General features: G+C 39.7%; 1 protein-coding gene across 1 annotated transcript in view; it reads right to left on the bottom strand.

Annotated features, from left to right (window-relative positions):
• Positions 1 to 11,336: 11,336 nt before the first annotated feature.
• The window catches only part of VWC2L (von Willebrand factor C domain containing 2 like), a 159,163-nt gene continuing 154,364 nt past the window's right edge, over positions 11,337 to 16,135 (bottom strand). The window contains exon 3 of the mRNA XM_059392667.1: positions 11,337 to 11,485. Within this exon, the coding sequence (XP_059248650.1) occupies positions 11,337 to 11,485 (149 nt within the window). The remainder of the gene's footprint in view (positions 11,486 to 16,135) is intronic.

The raw sequence follows: 16,135 nt of genomic DNA, 5'->3' as shown, positions 1-16,135 counted from the left end.
GACATCTTAAGGGACCGAACTCAATCAGGGTGTGAAGTTGGTGTTCCTTAAGAATATCAGGTAGGCTGAGAAGTAAGGGGTGGAGAAGAGATAGCCAGAGGAAGGAGAGGAGAATGGTGTATTGGTGCAGGTTTCCCAGGCAAAGATTATGGAGCACACAATTCCTGCTAAGATGAGCTGTCCTCCTCAGGAAATGTGTTTATACTCTTAACTCTCTAGTGACCCTACCCTGGATGTCATAAAGCTTATTCCTTCTCAATTTCAAATCTGACCTTTCTGAGCTCACCTGTCAGGGAATCTTGCTCCTCTTTCTTGGTAGTATAAGACTTTACTGAAGAGTGAAGGCAGAGGTGATAAATGACAAATTCAGCTAGAAGTGATGAAATTCTACAGTAAAGGGCAAGCCCTCTCCTTCAAAAATAGAAACTTAGTGTCATTACTGGAGATCCTTAACATCTACTTCTTCTTAGAACAAGCTCCCAATACAGGGGTCCAGTAAATTCCTAGATTAGATCACTATTAGATCACTCTAAGAGGAAAAAAATTACAAGTTTATGTAGATTTTTCCATTTCTTCATCATCTCTGATCTTTGGGTGAGGTTTTGGATTTTTAATTTGAATAATTACATTTATCCTAGGACATAAATTTCTCCTAAGGATGTAGTTTAAGCAATAAAATCTCCCCCCCCCCCATAAAATAAAGAGAAGCAACAATATGGATGAATCCCGCAAACAAATGTTGAATGAAAGGTGCTAGGTTCAAAAGATAACTTATGATTTGATATACAGTTTCAAAACATGCAAAAGTGAATTTTGCTGTTTGGGAGTATTCTTGGTGGTGTTATTTGTGATGGTGGTGAGGGGGTATAGTCACATGAGGGCTTCTGGGGTGCCAGGGATAGATGCTATACATCCCATGTTATAAGTGTTCTTATTATATGTGGGTTTTTATTTATATACAGTGTAAGCCAATAAAAGTTTTTTGGTTTTGTTCACTTGTAACAAATAAAGGAAGAAAGAATTGGCCTTTGCAAACATGACTCTGGCAATATCTACAGAGCCATTAAGAAGTGAGACTTTACAATGATCTAGTTTCTTTGATTCAGCTCAATAGACATAAATCAGGCATCCCCAGAAAATTACTTTGGACCAGATTATTTAGTTCAACCTCAGGTCTGATTATGCTAAGTATGCAATTGCTCAAACTAACGAGTTTTAAAAATCTGTATCTCATTTTGTGCCAGAGTGGAGGGTTAGAGAACACATTTCTAGGTTGTATTTCATTGCATACATGATGCATTTCCAATATGCCCTTTTATTTCTCCAGGAGACAGCTGAAGAAAACTGTATGGTGCTGTATAGCCAGTCTACATACAGTGGATTTATATGTATGGAAATGTAGATTTTATGGTAAACAAAGAATATTTTTTTGAGTTGACATCATTTCATTGGGGATGTGAGTTTGATGACTAGCCTTCCATTTTCTGTGAGAGCAAATCAATGGGCTGGAATATGTGATTACAGATGTATGTTCTGGTTTTACTTGGGCAAGTGCAAAGAAGGGAAATGTATCATTGCATGCTACATTGGTGTTGAGAAATATCATAATTCTGTGTACCACTCCTATTTCTTAGGTTACTTTATGCTTTTCAAATGTATCATTTCACAGCTTTGCTGCTGTGACCCTGGTTTCCCTGCTCATTGGAGGATAGCTGAAGGTTGTTAAAAAACAAACAAACAAAAAGCCCAGTCCTAATGTTCTAATGAAGCTATTATAGGATGCTGACTCTGGAGTCTTGGTAGCCAGTGGCCTGGCTATGGATGAAAAGCTCTCTGCTGGAAGAAAGGGGGTGGGGGGATGGAGCACTGCTTGTCTCTGCTTTCGCTCATGAGTGGTGCTGGGGCCTCTCTTACTACTATTTATATTCCAAGTATGCCTTATAGAGCTGTTTAATAGCTCATGAGTTGGAAGATACAAGTGGGTGTCTAAGGCAAACTCAAACAATTAAAGTTAACATTGCTGAGAGCAGAGTACTTGTCAGGCTGAGAAACAGGCAATTGAGTGGTAAGAAACTCCTGCAACGTTGCTGGGTTGTCCTGAGAACTGAAGGTAGCACCAGCCCAACCTGCAGGATAGGACTGTGTCTCATGTAAGCAAGTGAAGTGGCTTGGAGAACATTCTCTCCCAGCTGCATGCAAGTATCTTTTGGGCATACCTGGATGCCGAGGGAAGTCCTCCTCTTTTCATCTTCTAGGAGTGGTGCCCTGCAGGGCCACATTGGATAGTTAACAGAGCAGGTAACTGGAAGATAAGGCCTCTTAAACAGAAACGATTATCTAGTTGCAAAAAAAAAAAAAAAAAAGAAAAAGGAGAAAAAACCCAAACAAAAGCAAACAAAAGCCCAACCATAGGTTCATGTTGATATTTTGCACATTTAATAAGAAACACTGTTTTCTTTTTTATACCTATATCTCATTGTCACTGCAATGATCTTAGGCTCCACAACAGCTTATTTTCATTCCCCTCTGCAACTCTGCTTTGCTCATGTTTAGCTTCTCTCTGAAATCGATGGACCACATGAGCCACAAATGATTAGGGATGGAAAATTAAATCTATGAACAAGCAGAACTAATGAAATGCTTCACAGTAAGGCAAAGGTGGGATAAGAATTACTGTAGGCTAAATAAGCCTGCAATTGTTAGGTACAAAAGTGGGAGCAGGGTGTACTAGCTTGGAGGAGGCAAGCGTAGCAAGTATGTGATCTCCGTGACCCAGCCATCAGTCCACCATAATGCCTCTAGCCATTTATAATTTTCATAGATATGTAGACCTGCTGCTATTGACACATAGATACAAATATATACATGTATGCACCTTAGAGATTTTATTCTTGCAATTTACAAATTGTATGCCTTATATTTATATACCCAGTAACGTCAAATCTTATCTGCAAGATGATGCTTAACATCTTTCCATTATTGATGTAAAGATTGTAACATAGGAAAATTTTTGGCAATTGGTTTCAAGTCTAGTCTTATAGTTTACGGAGTGCCTTCCCATATTCATGTTGTCATTTCCAAGTATTTGGAAAGGGATTCTTGCCCAAAAATATCTCTTTCTTGTTTCCTGATGCTTTTCCCCCAGGGCCATAGCCTTCTGTTTCCACAGTTGAATCTGGCACCAAGTAAGAAAAGTCAATAAATGAGGCTAAAGATGCAAACGCCATTGAAAGATGGCATTACCCAAATTTCTGCTAAGAAGGAAGGATAAGTTTTGATAAACTGCAGTGTACTGGGTCCCAAAAATTGGAGAGAGGAGAGGGCATTCCACTGGCCAGCAAATTGACTATAGAGAAAGAGGGATAATGACACCAAGACAAATAAATGATTCCTTCACAGTATGAAGGTGGCCCATTGTTGCTTTTTTCATTTGCTCAAAGCCCTTGATTTGGTGTCAGACACATATTTACCAATTTAGATGGATTTCATTATCAGCAAAATGGGGGCAGTTATGTGGTTGGAGCTGTCAGTAGAAACTTCACGTTATATACTGCAAGCAGACATTGACTCTTTCCCTCATTCTTCATCTAGTCTATTTCTCTTCTGAAACTCATGTTACAAGTTCCATCTCCTAGGAAGACTTCCCACAGGCCACGATGATGCACTGCATTTTGCCAATATTTTCAGCGTACCTGCTCATACCTGGACCATAGCACTTTCCTGTCTGTTACTGTGGAACTGCCTTGCTCTTTGCCTCAGCAGACCATAAACTCCTAAAACTGGAAAAAAATGCCTTATTCAGCTTTAGCAAGTGTCTAGTTTCCTAGTTGAAACATTGCCTATTGAATAAACAAACAAACTCTTGAATTATTCTGACTGATAAGAGGAAAATACTAGATTGCAGTGATTGGGTTAGCCACAAGACAACATGGAGAAATCCCAGGAACCTTGATAAACCTGCTTTATTAACATAATACACTTTAAAAAGTCAAATCTGTTCTGAATTTAAACAGTGCTGTGTAGTATTTTTGTCAGGGTTCCTGGTCCATAACATTTACATGATGAACTTGCAGCAGAGGAATCTTGGAGCCCAGATGAACTTTCTTATGATAATTGAAAATGTCCTAGAGAGTGGTGCCTTCTGAAATGCATCCTAAGTCACAAGAAAAGTAGGCAGTGGAGAGCAACTACCACCTAGGAGCTAAATCTCTTGCATGTGTGGATACCTTTCCCTTGAGATGGTAGCTACTGGAAGCCAGAGACCAACCTTTCAACAAGATTAAAGAGATGCTATTAATTGCTATCGATCATGGGTCAACAAATTAAATTGCATCTGCAACTGCATCTCTGAAAGGTCTAAATGAGAAATGCAGTTAATGGGTCTGGCTGACCCAATGTTGTGATTAATTAAAAAGGGCATGAAACTGAAAAACAAACACAGGCAAAGAAAAATGTAATGGGAGCAGGGTGGACATCCTTGGAAATCTCAAATCAAAAGGCTTTCCCAGGACCCAACTTGTCATTTAATTTTATGTCCTGGGTGTGTGTGTGTGTGTGAACACACAAGCAGCGAAGGCCACAGTGGAAAGCTAAATTAATACCTTGTTTTGAATTTCTAGAATGCTGATGACTGCCAATATGAAAATGAAACCAATATTTTTATATTCTGTGGAGAGAGGTGTTAGAAATTTATAAACAGTTTGTATCACAATATGCAAGCACATTGCTTCACTATGGTAAGAGTAATATTGCCTCAAACTAGAGAATAATTTTGAGACTCTTGCCATTCTAATCTTTCACTTCCATTTCGAGAATACTACTATAAGATGTAAGACCAGTGGAGAACCTTGGCTCTTCCAATGTCAGCTATTCAAACCGAGATGGAAACAGCACTGGCAAATAAAACAGAAGGTGGGCTGTCCTCGAGATAAGCATATCTGAGGTTGATCCTCAATACCTGATATTACCAGTACCCTCTGATGCCCAAGTCCTAAAATGAGAGTACATGCTCACCCCTCCAAGGAAAGCTTGGGTTCCACATTGTTGGTGGTGGTTATTGAACATCAATATCCTTCCAATCACCTGAACTAGAAACATGGACTATTTTAATTCTCGAATCCCCACTGGACCCGCCATGAAATCCTTTTGCCTCAACTGATTTGTTTGACCTTCACCACTATAGAATCAGATACTCATTCTTCCTTCCTGGACATTTGTAATTGTCTCTCATTAGTGCCCCCCCCCCCCCCCCCCCTCTCTCCAGGCCACAAATAAAAAAATGTATCTCATCTTCTTTTTTGATGTAAAAATAATGCACAGGATCAATAAAAGCCAAATCCAATTTTTGTAGCATGATCTCTCAGGGCCTAACAATTGGGTTTCCTTCCTGGACACATCTCTCACCATATCCCTCTATCTCTAACCTCAGTCACATTATACCTGACTGCTTTTCACACTCCAAATAGCCTACTTATTTTCCTGTGCTACAATATCATCCCCTAAATGCCCGTTCAACTTGTGCTCAAGCTACAAGAACCAAATCCAGGTTACTTTATCCATGAAATCTCTTTTATGTTACCACCAGTCCTGATAATGCTCTTGTTATGTGCTATTCTCTATTCTAAGCTTTTTTTATGGTTTGTATTCTGTTTTAATTCTTACCACTCCCTGGTTTCTAATTGTATGAACTGGACAAAAATCATAAAACTTCTTTGAATCTCAGTGTTCCAGTCTGCAAAATGGGAATACCAGTGTATAATTTCATGGTTATAAAGATCGTTGAATAAATGAACATAAATCATTGTCTCATATCAAGTAGCCAATACAAGTGTCTTACACAGAGAGAGGGCTCAAGAAAGGGTGGATATTCTTTCTATCCAAATTCCTTCCTAAACACCCACCTCACACAAGTATTCATTGGGAAAGTTCTATAATTCAATTTTTAAAGCACTTTCCTAAAAGTGCTTCTATTCAAAGCCAGGTTGGTAAGGCAAGTATTGGGATTAAGTTAGAGTTTGGGCTTCAAAGAACTATGAGTTCAAGATTTTTGAAAGTTGAAAAAAAAAAAGCCATCAGATTGCTGCCACAACTGACAATATTTGAAGTGTAAAACAAATTTTGAGTACTTAAGAGAAATTCCTTTAATTCAACTCATTTAATTCATACTCTATGAAAGGCATGATGATACTGGTTTTTTCTGTTCATTAAAAGAGCAATGTGTCTTCTGGATGTATAAGTTTGGTCAGGAATAATCAGGTATTCACACCAGGCAGTACAGTTTGAGGCTCCCCAATAAGACTGTCATTCCAATTCAAGTTATAAATCCCTTACAAATGTGGTAAGAAGGTACAGGTGAGGTTGCTGGCTCAGACAGCATTTGTCTTTCAAAATCATGAAGGTACTTTTCTTTAAAAGAGTAATAGTCTCAACGTGGTAAGCCCTCAAATAACGACAAACCCAGGACTCTAATCACAGTTCATAGCTTTCTCTGGTTTGCTTTGAAGTGCCCTCCCATGAAACTCAAATCAGAAATGAACTGTAAACAACCCTTTGCAAGGGACACAGGGAGCAGAGAATTGGATGCACAGGAAATTGAAAAGCAAGGAAAAAAACCTAATCTTGTTTTCTGAAAAGGTTGGTGGAATGCTGGGTGCGTGTACCTATGTGTGGAGACTCCATGCTGATGTTTTTTTAGTGCTTGACTTTTTCCTTTCTTTCTTCCTTCAACAAGGCAGAAGATGATGGTGATTTATAAAATTCTGCTCAGTTTTACTCTGTGTTAGGCAGGATGTTTATCTCAAGGGGAAAAAAAAACAGTTTGCTCTTATGCCTGAAAGAGAGCTTACATGCACATTGAAGGCAGTGACCCATGGGTGCTGGTGGTCCACAGCAGTTCTCGCTCTGAGGCACTTGGTTGTCCCCAGAGGTCATTTGACAGAAAGCCTCTTGCCCACTGCTCGATGAGTGGGCTCAACGCCTAGCGGGGAGTTGAACCTGCAGCTTTAAAAGAGTAATTTTCCCAGCACACAATGGCAAACTCACAACTCTGTTCAGGGTTCTCAGCTGTCAGTGGGGAGGGTGAAAGCCTCATTTTGAACTTAGGAGGCACATCAACTACATGGATGATTTAGATAATGTACCCCCATCCCTCATAGCTTAGAAAATCTAAGAAATTTTAATATGGATTGACTATTAGGTGACACTAAGGAATTCTTGATTTTGTTGGACTTTGGTAATGTAACATGGTTTGGTAAGAAACTGTCCCTTTTTTTTTTTTTTAGAGATGTAGGGCTAGAGCGATAGGATACTTGATGTTTGCTCTAAAATACTCAAGGAAAGGGCTGCCTGGGTCGCTCATCTGGTTAAGCGTCCGACTCTTGATTTCGGCTCAGGTCATGATCTCTGGGTCATGAGATGGTGCCCTGCATGGGGGTCCATGCTCAGTGTCTGCTTGAGATTCTCTCTCTCCCTCTGCCCCTCCCCCTGCTCATAGTCTCTCTCACTTTCTCTAAAAATAAAAATAAAAAATTCTTCAAAATACTCTGAGGAAGAAAAATAAATAGCTGAAGAATTATGCACAATCCTGATAACGAGTCTGGGCAATGGGTAGATGGACATTCCTTATACTGTATTATTTTCTTGATTTTTATGTATGCTTGTGTATATTTATAATACAAGATTCCTGTGTTTCCACTTATGAACAAATGACCTTGGGTCAATCACTTAACCTCTTTGTGTTCTGGTTCCCTCATCAGCAAAGCAGCCATACTAAGAACCCCTCCCTGGCAGGCGTGCTGTGTGGCTTGAACAGGATACTATGGGTTTGGTGCCCAGAATAGGGCCAGCCAACAGAGAAGGCACCCAATAATTATAAAATATAATTTGTATTATGTATGGATGCAGGATTAAGAAAACATTTTTCCTATCACTTACACTCATTGCTAGTTTATTTGAACTTCCTGTCTGATCCCTAAGTCAGCCTGAACTTATATTATGAACAATGAAAATGTATGCAGAAAAATGCTAAAGCTGATGCTTTAATCTAATTGAATATAGCTCTAATGACACATGTATTTTCAGATGATAGAAGTCACTAAGGATTAGTTATTAAATGATGAGGGTAGAGAGGAGAGAGAATTTTGGAAGGAAAATATACCACAAACAATGTTTGCTGGTTAACACACTTTATATTTAACAAAATAATTTTTTAATAATATAGTCTTTTACACATCAAATATTGTTGCTAGAATCCCCTTTTTACAGTTTAGTGTTTAGTTGTGTTTTTTTTTTTCTCACTAGTTTTCAGGCACACCATTTTTCAAAGATTTTTAGAAACTGAATCGTTTTAAACAGGCATCAGCTGACAAACAGGATGTTGATCCCTTATTTAAACAAAGCTGTAGTTAAAGCAGAGAACCAAAGACAGGAGGAATGGGAGACAGAGGGGACAGTGGGGCTGCAAACAAAGCCTTCAAAAGAAAAAAAGAAAGCAAAACAGATGAGACCAGAACTCTGTTGTTCAGAGTTTGGAAAGAATTTCTCAATGACCTGGGTAGAAGGAAATTGTAAAATATTTATCGGTTTATGAGAAATTCTGTCACAGTATAGGTTCATCTCTCCCTAAAGGGAGAAAAATGTCAGTGCTACAAAGTCTTAAAGGAAACAGCTTGTAGTGAAACTCAGAGGAAAAAAGAAATCCGACAACAACGATTAAAAAAAAAAAATCCCTCTCTCTGGCTGATAACAGAGACCACAGAGCAGCCTTCATTCTGCAAGCTCTCTGAAAAGAGCTTCTTGATGGATATTACACTCCATTCTAGTAAGTTCCTGCTGCAACTATCACTGTGCCAAGACTTTAATGCAAATTGTTTGAACCCTGGCTCCCCAGTTGCACTCTCTGTTTCCTAGAAAGGACATAGTAACTCCTTAATAATAGATAGGGTACTATGCTACATGGCTCTATTAATGATATTTTCTGGGTTTCAAACCTTGTTCCTGTCATTTATTATTATTATTTCTTTCCAAGAGAGTGGATTTTTGAAGCCGGCACCAGGCAACCTCAGGGCAAAGAAAGCTCTATGCTACATCTCTGTCTAGACGCAATCTAAAGTATAGAAGGCCTTTACTTTGGAGTGCAGGAATAAATCATGCAGAATTGTTCATGAATGATTCATGACTGTCTATGTGATGTATCCATGGTGGCAACAAAAGGCACCAACCTTGCTGCAAATTGGTGTTCTAAGAGAAGGCAGCGTGATGTTCTTCCTCGGAGGGGCCCTGCATGGCTGTTTGTATCACACACGAGCACAGTGTACGTGAGAAGTGTCAGGTCCAAGGCATCAACACGTTAATTCTGGAAATGACAACTCTTTCTTGATGACTGGAGGAGCTTCCAGGGAGGAGAGGCTGACCGTTTTAAATGAAAACCCAGTTGATGAGACTAAAGAAGTGTGTCCTGAGAGTGGACCTATGGCAACAGAAGCATCACTCCACTGGGAGAAGACTGACCTCTTGCCCTTGGGGCTGCAGACTGTGCATGTCCCAGAGGGCTTAGAGGCTCACCAAAGCCACGGGCTGAGCCAGAGTTTGCACAGTATGCCACCCTGGCAGAAACCGGTCTGTACTGATTATTCTGAACCACGCATTCTCAACCAGGTGACGTTTTGTCCCTTCCCCACTCCTTGGGGATATTTGGCAATGCCTGGAGACCATCTGTTGTCACAATAAGAGTGTTGCTATTGGCATTAAGTGGATAGAGGTCAACCATGTTGCTAAATGTCCTAAAAGTGCACGGGACAGCTCCCCCTACCCCGCCGTAACAGTGAATTATCTAGTCCAAATGTCAACAGAATTCATCTTGAAAAACCTTGTTCTGGAATGCGGCACATCGTGAGAGCTACGGCAAAGCCCAGGCTCGGGTGGGAGTGGAAAAGCAAACATCGGTGATGAAGAAAACCTTAAAGTTTCCTCAAGGATCCTGCCAGGTCTGCGCCAGGGTTTTCAAGACAGGAGAGCGGAATAAGCAACTAACTACACCATGTGGTTTCAAGAATCTTGACTCGAGGTGGCATCAGATACCCTGTGTATTTTATTGTTCTGTTACTATACGAGCAGCATTACCAGGGCAACCTTGAGACGCTTCAAAGTTTCACTTTAATTGTTCAGTATCGAATATATACATTTTAAAAAATGTTCAACAAATGGAATTGTATTGTGCAAGACTCACTCTACCCTAATCTTGAATTTAAATCAGCACTTGAGGTGGAAAGAGTGTCCTGAATCTGTGTTTTAGACCTAGGGCTGAGCGGTCATTACGAAAACAGGGCAAACACAGTCCCAAACCATAAAACTGCCTGTGGGTACTCCTGGCTTGCAGCCAGATCTGAACTCAAAAGCCAGGAGTTTCCAGAAGGATTCAGATTCACAGTGGGGCTACTCACCCTGGTTCTGGTATGGAGGAGGGCCAGGTGACAGAGCGGGTGTAGAGTGTTGACTTACAAGCCGAACTGGAATTCGGCATCGTGAGAAAGTCTAGTGATTAATGCTACAGTTGTGAATTCCTGGCTCCCTTTGGATGCTGTAGTCAAGCTCGTGGTGTTTTTCACATATTAGTTTTTGATTGGCAGTTTCAAGGTTTTGTGTCTGAAATGTGTGGTTTGTAAGTATTAAATTGTGATCTCCCACATACTGCACCAAACCCTGGGCCCCCGCCCTGCCCCAGCAGTGGGTCCAGCTGTAGGTGGCTCTCGTTTTCTGAACCTTACAGGGCATCTTTCACCCAAGGGGAGGGATGGTCAGTTGCTTTTGTGCCCTCCTGGTCAGGAAGGGTCCTCACCCCCAATATTCCTTTACTAAATCTTATATGACACCACTCCAAACTTAACCGTGCCGTCAAATCTGGCCCCATAGATTCTAAATACGAAAAGAAATTCTACAAGAGAAAAATGCCATGGGTGGTGATGTACAGAAGAGTAGAAATGAAGCAAATCGGCGGACGGTGAGCTGGCAGGCTAGAGGTCTCACCAGAGAAGGAGCCCATACGAGGCTGTTTCTTCCTTTTAGTTTCAGAAATTCAGTGGTCAAGTCACCATCAAGCACGGATAATTACAAAAGCGGTTTCGATAGCTATATACCACATATTTTTTATATAGCAAGAGGGAAAGAGAGAAATTTCCTCTTAGTAAAATATTCACTTTTGTCAACCCTAAAAGGTTTTGCTGGTGACCCTGTTGTAGCTGGCAGGAGTTTGTTTGTTTGTTTTGTTTTGTTTCGAACATGTGCAGTGTAGAAGCCATAGCATCCTTTCCTAAGAACTCCTCCTCGGTTGGGAAATTGTCCTACACAGTCTGCTTGCCTTGGCATTCACGTTTTGAACACTGAGCAGGCTTCCACCAGTCCCCGTTGTGACAGTGACAGATGTTACATTCATCCACTTTCACTTCAATGCCAGCCGGGATTATTGTTGTTCCTGCAAAGCAGTTTGGACCTGGAACACACATATACGTTGATTAGTTGATTAAATCTCAGAGGCTCCCTTTTTCTCTTCTCGACCCCAGTAAAAAAGCCAATCCCCAAAGCCAGGAATGAGTAGGTCAGATTACTCGCCACAGTTTATTACTAAGGTACTTTCTAGCCATCTCTACTACTCTTTTGCACACAACTCATAGTCCCTATGTGTATTAAAAAAACAAAAAAAGGAGATCCAGTGCACAAAAAACCTTCTTATTGTCTGTTACTGAGTACTCGCAGTTTTCTGAAGTATGAGTCTGTGGACCAAACTCTATTTGCTTTATCCTCTGGGGTGTAAATGTTGCTGAAGCAGCCTCTGAAACTCAAGTGGGAGTCTAACATGGTCTGCATCAGATGATGGTACCCTGTGGTCTGTCCTCTCACTTCCCGTGGTGGGTAGGTGACAATGAACTTGCTCATTGCCTGGCTTCAGCACCTCCCCAAAGTCCAGTTCCTGGAATCCCCAGCTTGTTTCTTGATAACAATAAATAATTCATGACCCGATGATTTATTCATGTCTCAAACAGTCTTTGTTAGAGGTTCATTTGATTTTTATAAATGGAGCTCCTTTAATCTGCTGGCTATCTTTTTTTTTTTTTTTTTTTTTTTTCCATTTGTTTGTTTTTAAGAGTGACCTAAATGGTTGGCTTTTGAAAGTCAGCAGGAATTTTATTTTTCTTTTTCAGATTGAGAAAAGCTTTACGGAACATGTCACCTGCTCAGTATAGGTGAATATTTTTAAAATTCAGCAGTGTTCGTTTTGCACTTCTCTTTCTCTCCTTTCCTTTCCCTTTCGTCCCAGGGTGCAAATGCTAGTATTCGGTATTGGTGATATTATTTCTCAAAATCAAATGGAATAAAAATTGCTTCCCAAGGTGCAGTGGGGTGGTGCAAATTGCTCAAGTCTCTGAAGTACGTATTTGGATAAAGAGGGGGAATTCTGTCTACTCATGATTTATCAACCCAGCATTACTGGCTACTTTCCATAACCACTACAAAGTAACATACATCAATATCAGTGCTCTACTTTCACTTTCTTACTGCTTGATAAGAATTTACGAGATTATCTTTACCATCAAATAAATGAAATCAGGGGTGATTTGTAGTTCCACTTCATAATTGAAATCTTGTATAAAAATGGCAACTATGAAGTTATAATGCGTTCACACAAATCTATTTAATATGCTAGGATTTTAATCATCTGTTGCTTTAGCGCTCCCAGACTTCAGTTGTGGATATACTTGCCAATGGCCTTTGTGTACATATGCTTTTCTTTCATTTGGTGGCCAAACATCCCAGGGCATGTACCTGTGTGCCTGGTTCTCATGAAGAACCAACCAGCAAGACTAAGAGGGATATAATGTGTCATCACTGACAATTAAACAGCTAGCAAACTGCCTGCTCTCACCCAGGATGGTGTTTCTTTTTAGTGGTTATAAGCTCCTGGCCATCTTAACTGCTGATTACTTAAGGATCACTGTTTTAGAATTTAAGTCATTGTTTCACAGGTTGAACTGTCTTTGGGGCTACACCTCCCTAGAAAGATTTCACGTGAAATCATTAATTTGTTCTAGACTCAGAAAAAAAGGAAATCTGCAGAGAACTTGGCAAGGAGCCTTTTTCAAAATGCAGTTGGTTGTCTCATGGCTGTTGTTAACAGACCTCTCTCAGCCCAGCCAGTATTAGGCCAGCCAGAATCTGGACAGAGCCAAACTAGCTTTGAAAGTCAAACTCGATGACTGCAACCACCTGTTTGCCTGGAGCCACCCCAGGGGAAGCAGTAGTTTTTCTCTCTACCTCGATTCTCATCAACTCTTTTCACCCAATTGTATACTTATTTCCTTAATAGATGGTGAAGGAAAAAAATGATTCCTAAACAGTGGTTCCAAAACAAAGAAGTCCCTGAAACAGGCAGAGTGTGATCTACTGAAGAGTTTTCTCAGTTTCTTGAGGGGATTTGGAAACTTGTCTGCAGAATCTTAAGTGTGTGTTTACGTGTGTAAGAGAGGTCATTCTGCTGGCTCATAGTGGGCAGGTTCATCTCAATAGCACAATAAGAGAAAAAAGCAGGGAAAGATCTTTGTAAAAGATTTCTGACAAGTCACTGTGCATGTCTTGAGAGAGATTTTACTAGTGCTCTAATTTTCCTACCTGTTCCTTTCTGTATGTTTTTGGTGTTATACTATGATCAGTATATATTTGATCAGCCTCTCTAAATCATTTCTTAAGAGCCCCTTAGAATTTCCTGCTTTCTCAGCTCAGAAAGTATTAATTTATACTGATTGACAGAATGCAAGGAAAGATCCCTTGCACTTCGCAAGGATTGAACAGAGTCACTGCCTATAAATAACATAACCACATCAATGGCTGACTTGGCGTCCAGAGATATTTTACAGAATCCAAAATTCCTGTTTGATCTCATTAACAGTAATTTTATTATCACCCTTCTGAGAGTTTCAGGTTAACTAAAGCCTTAAGTTTGTGGTTAATAGTCTTACCTGCTTAAAAGTAATTTAGTTAATTGTCAAGCAGAATGGTTGGCCCTATTTAGAGACTGTTCTAGTTTTGTACCTTCCCCCTCAATAGTGGTGACGAAAATATTACTTGGGCTTTGAGAATGTGAGTGTTCCATGTGAGTTCCTTCCATAGGAGATCTATCCTTCTATCTTTTTTTTTTTTTTCCTTTGGGAGATTTTTTTGTGTGTGTGTGGAAGTTGCTTAGAAGAATAAACTCAATGGCGAAACTCAATGGCAAAACTCAATGGCAAAAACAACATATTTAGTGCAAAAGACTTGGAGAGATCCTTAGAGGGGAACAGTGAAATGATTAAACTGAAGGTTGCCAAAGAGGACCTGTGAGAAAAGGTTAAAAGGATAAGGATTATTTAATCTTGAAAGAGAAGACAGAGGAATAACTCAATAACTCTCAGGGAATTAAGGCTTATTATGTGAAGAATGGTGACCAACTCTTCTTTCTTCTGACACCTAAAATAAGAGGAGATGGAGATACATTGATTCTCAAGGAATTAGACACACACACACACGAATCTCTCAGAGAAATGAGAACTAAGTAGACAGCTGTAGGGTGAGATCTCTTCTCTTAGACATCTTTAAGAACACAGTAAGTGTCATCCGTCTGGTATGTTTGAAATTGCCAGCTCCTTAAAAGTAAGACCTGAATATCTGTCATTTCTTATGGTCTAGGCCTAATATTGTGTTTAGCACATATTAAAAACTCTGTGTATCTTTATTTAACTAAATTAAATAGTATGAACTAGCTAGTTATATAACAAAAGCAAAATTATTTTCTGAACTAATACATCAGGCATATATATATCAGGCTTACATACTATATATATATATTTATATATATATATAAATATATATATGTATATATATAGCATATATATCAGGCTTAGTCCTAAAATATTGGTATAGAAATATTTTCAATTAATAGTAACATAACAATACTTTTCTGAGCACCTACTTCGTGCCAAGAGTATGTCTCATTTAATCTTTCCAGTTAGCCATGTAAGGTGTACATTCTCAACCTTTGTGCACCTTACATGGTTTACAAGTCTATTTCTGAGCCTCAGAGGTAGAAAATAGCTTGCCTGAGATCACATGTCTAGGAAGTGACATCAATGGGATATGAACTCAATTTCTCTAATCTATAGAATACTTCTAATTGCCTACAAAAAGAGGCAGATGCTGACGAGTGCATTGCTGGCTTCCATTGCCCAGATCCTGAGTTTCTGATCAGAATTTAGAAGTCCAGTTTGTTTTGGTATTGAGGATGCATGCTTGGTTAAGAATCTTGATGGTTAAATAGAAGAGAGACTGTTTTTCTATAGATCTTTATCAGATTTATTGGTTTTATATTGTGTAGCCTTACAATCTTCAGAGAACACAATTCATCTAATAACTAAAAGAAATTTTTCGTGGAGAAGCTTCTTGGACAGTGAGGCTTTGGTTTTCCTGTGGGCAGCAGCAAAATTCCCACTGGTACTAGAAGTACACCAAATGAGAAGCAGATTGAAAGTGAACTATGACTCAGGAGTCCTGGCTCAAGTCATGGTTCTGTGATTATCTATGTGACCTTCGGCAAGCACTGCATAACCCAATACTAATGGAACCCAATATGGTCTTGTCTCAGAAAGGATTCATATTTTTGGAAATGCAATAACACTGGAAAGGCAATTCAAATATTTACTGAGAGTTGGAGCAAGGAGGGAAGAAGGAAAAGCAGACTAGGGATACTTCTACACCCCCCCCCCCCAAATTCTTCATGAAACATAATTTTCTCTATTATTCTGTGCATCTTTAAGTACTTAATTTGCACACTTATACAATAGAAAGAGGTTTGTGATCCTTTTCTTTTCCATAGTGGAAATTATTCAAAAGAGATCTTTTAAAGGAGAGCAATGCATGAAATATGTAAAAGCAGAGCTTCTCTGGTGAGGTGGCCACGAGGAGCCTGCAGCTCGGTCTTTCCTGCAAGATGTTTTCCCCATCTTCTCACTTCAACCTTGCAGAGATAGCTTAGGAGGCATCTGCATGGAATGGGGATCAGAGGGAGAGTATTTGGAGTGATCTCTTCTGGCTTCAGTAATCAAAGAAATCAGGA

This window comes from Mustela nigripes, chromosome 3, assembly GCF_022355385.1.
Source record: "Mustela nigripes isolate SB6536 chromosome 3, MUSNIG.SB6536, whole genome shotgun sequence".
NCBI lineage: Eukaryota > Metazoa > Chordata > Mammalia > Carnivora > Mustelidae > Mustela > Mustela nigripes.
The sequence above is the reverse complement of the archived record's forward strand: the minus strand, read 5'-3'. Positions and strand labels throughout refer to the sequence as shown.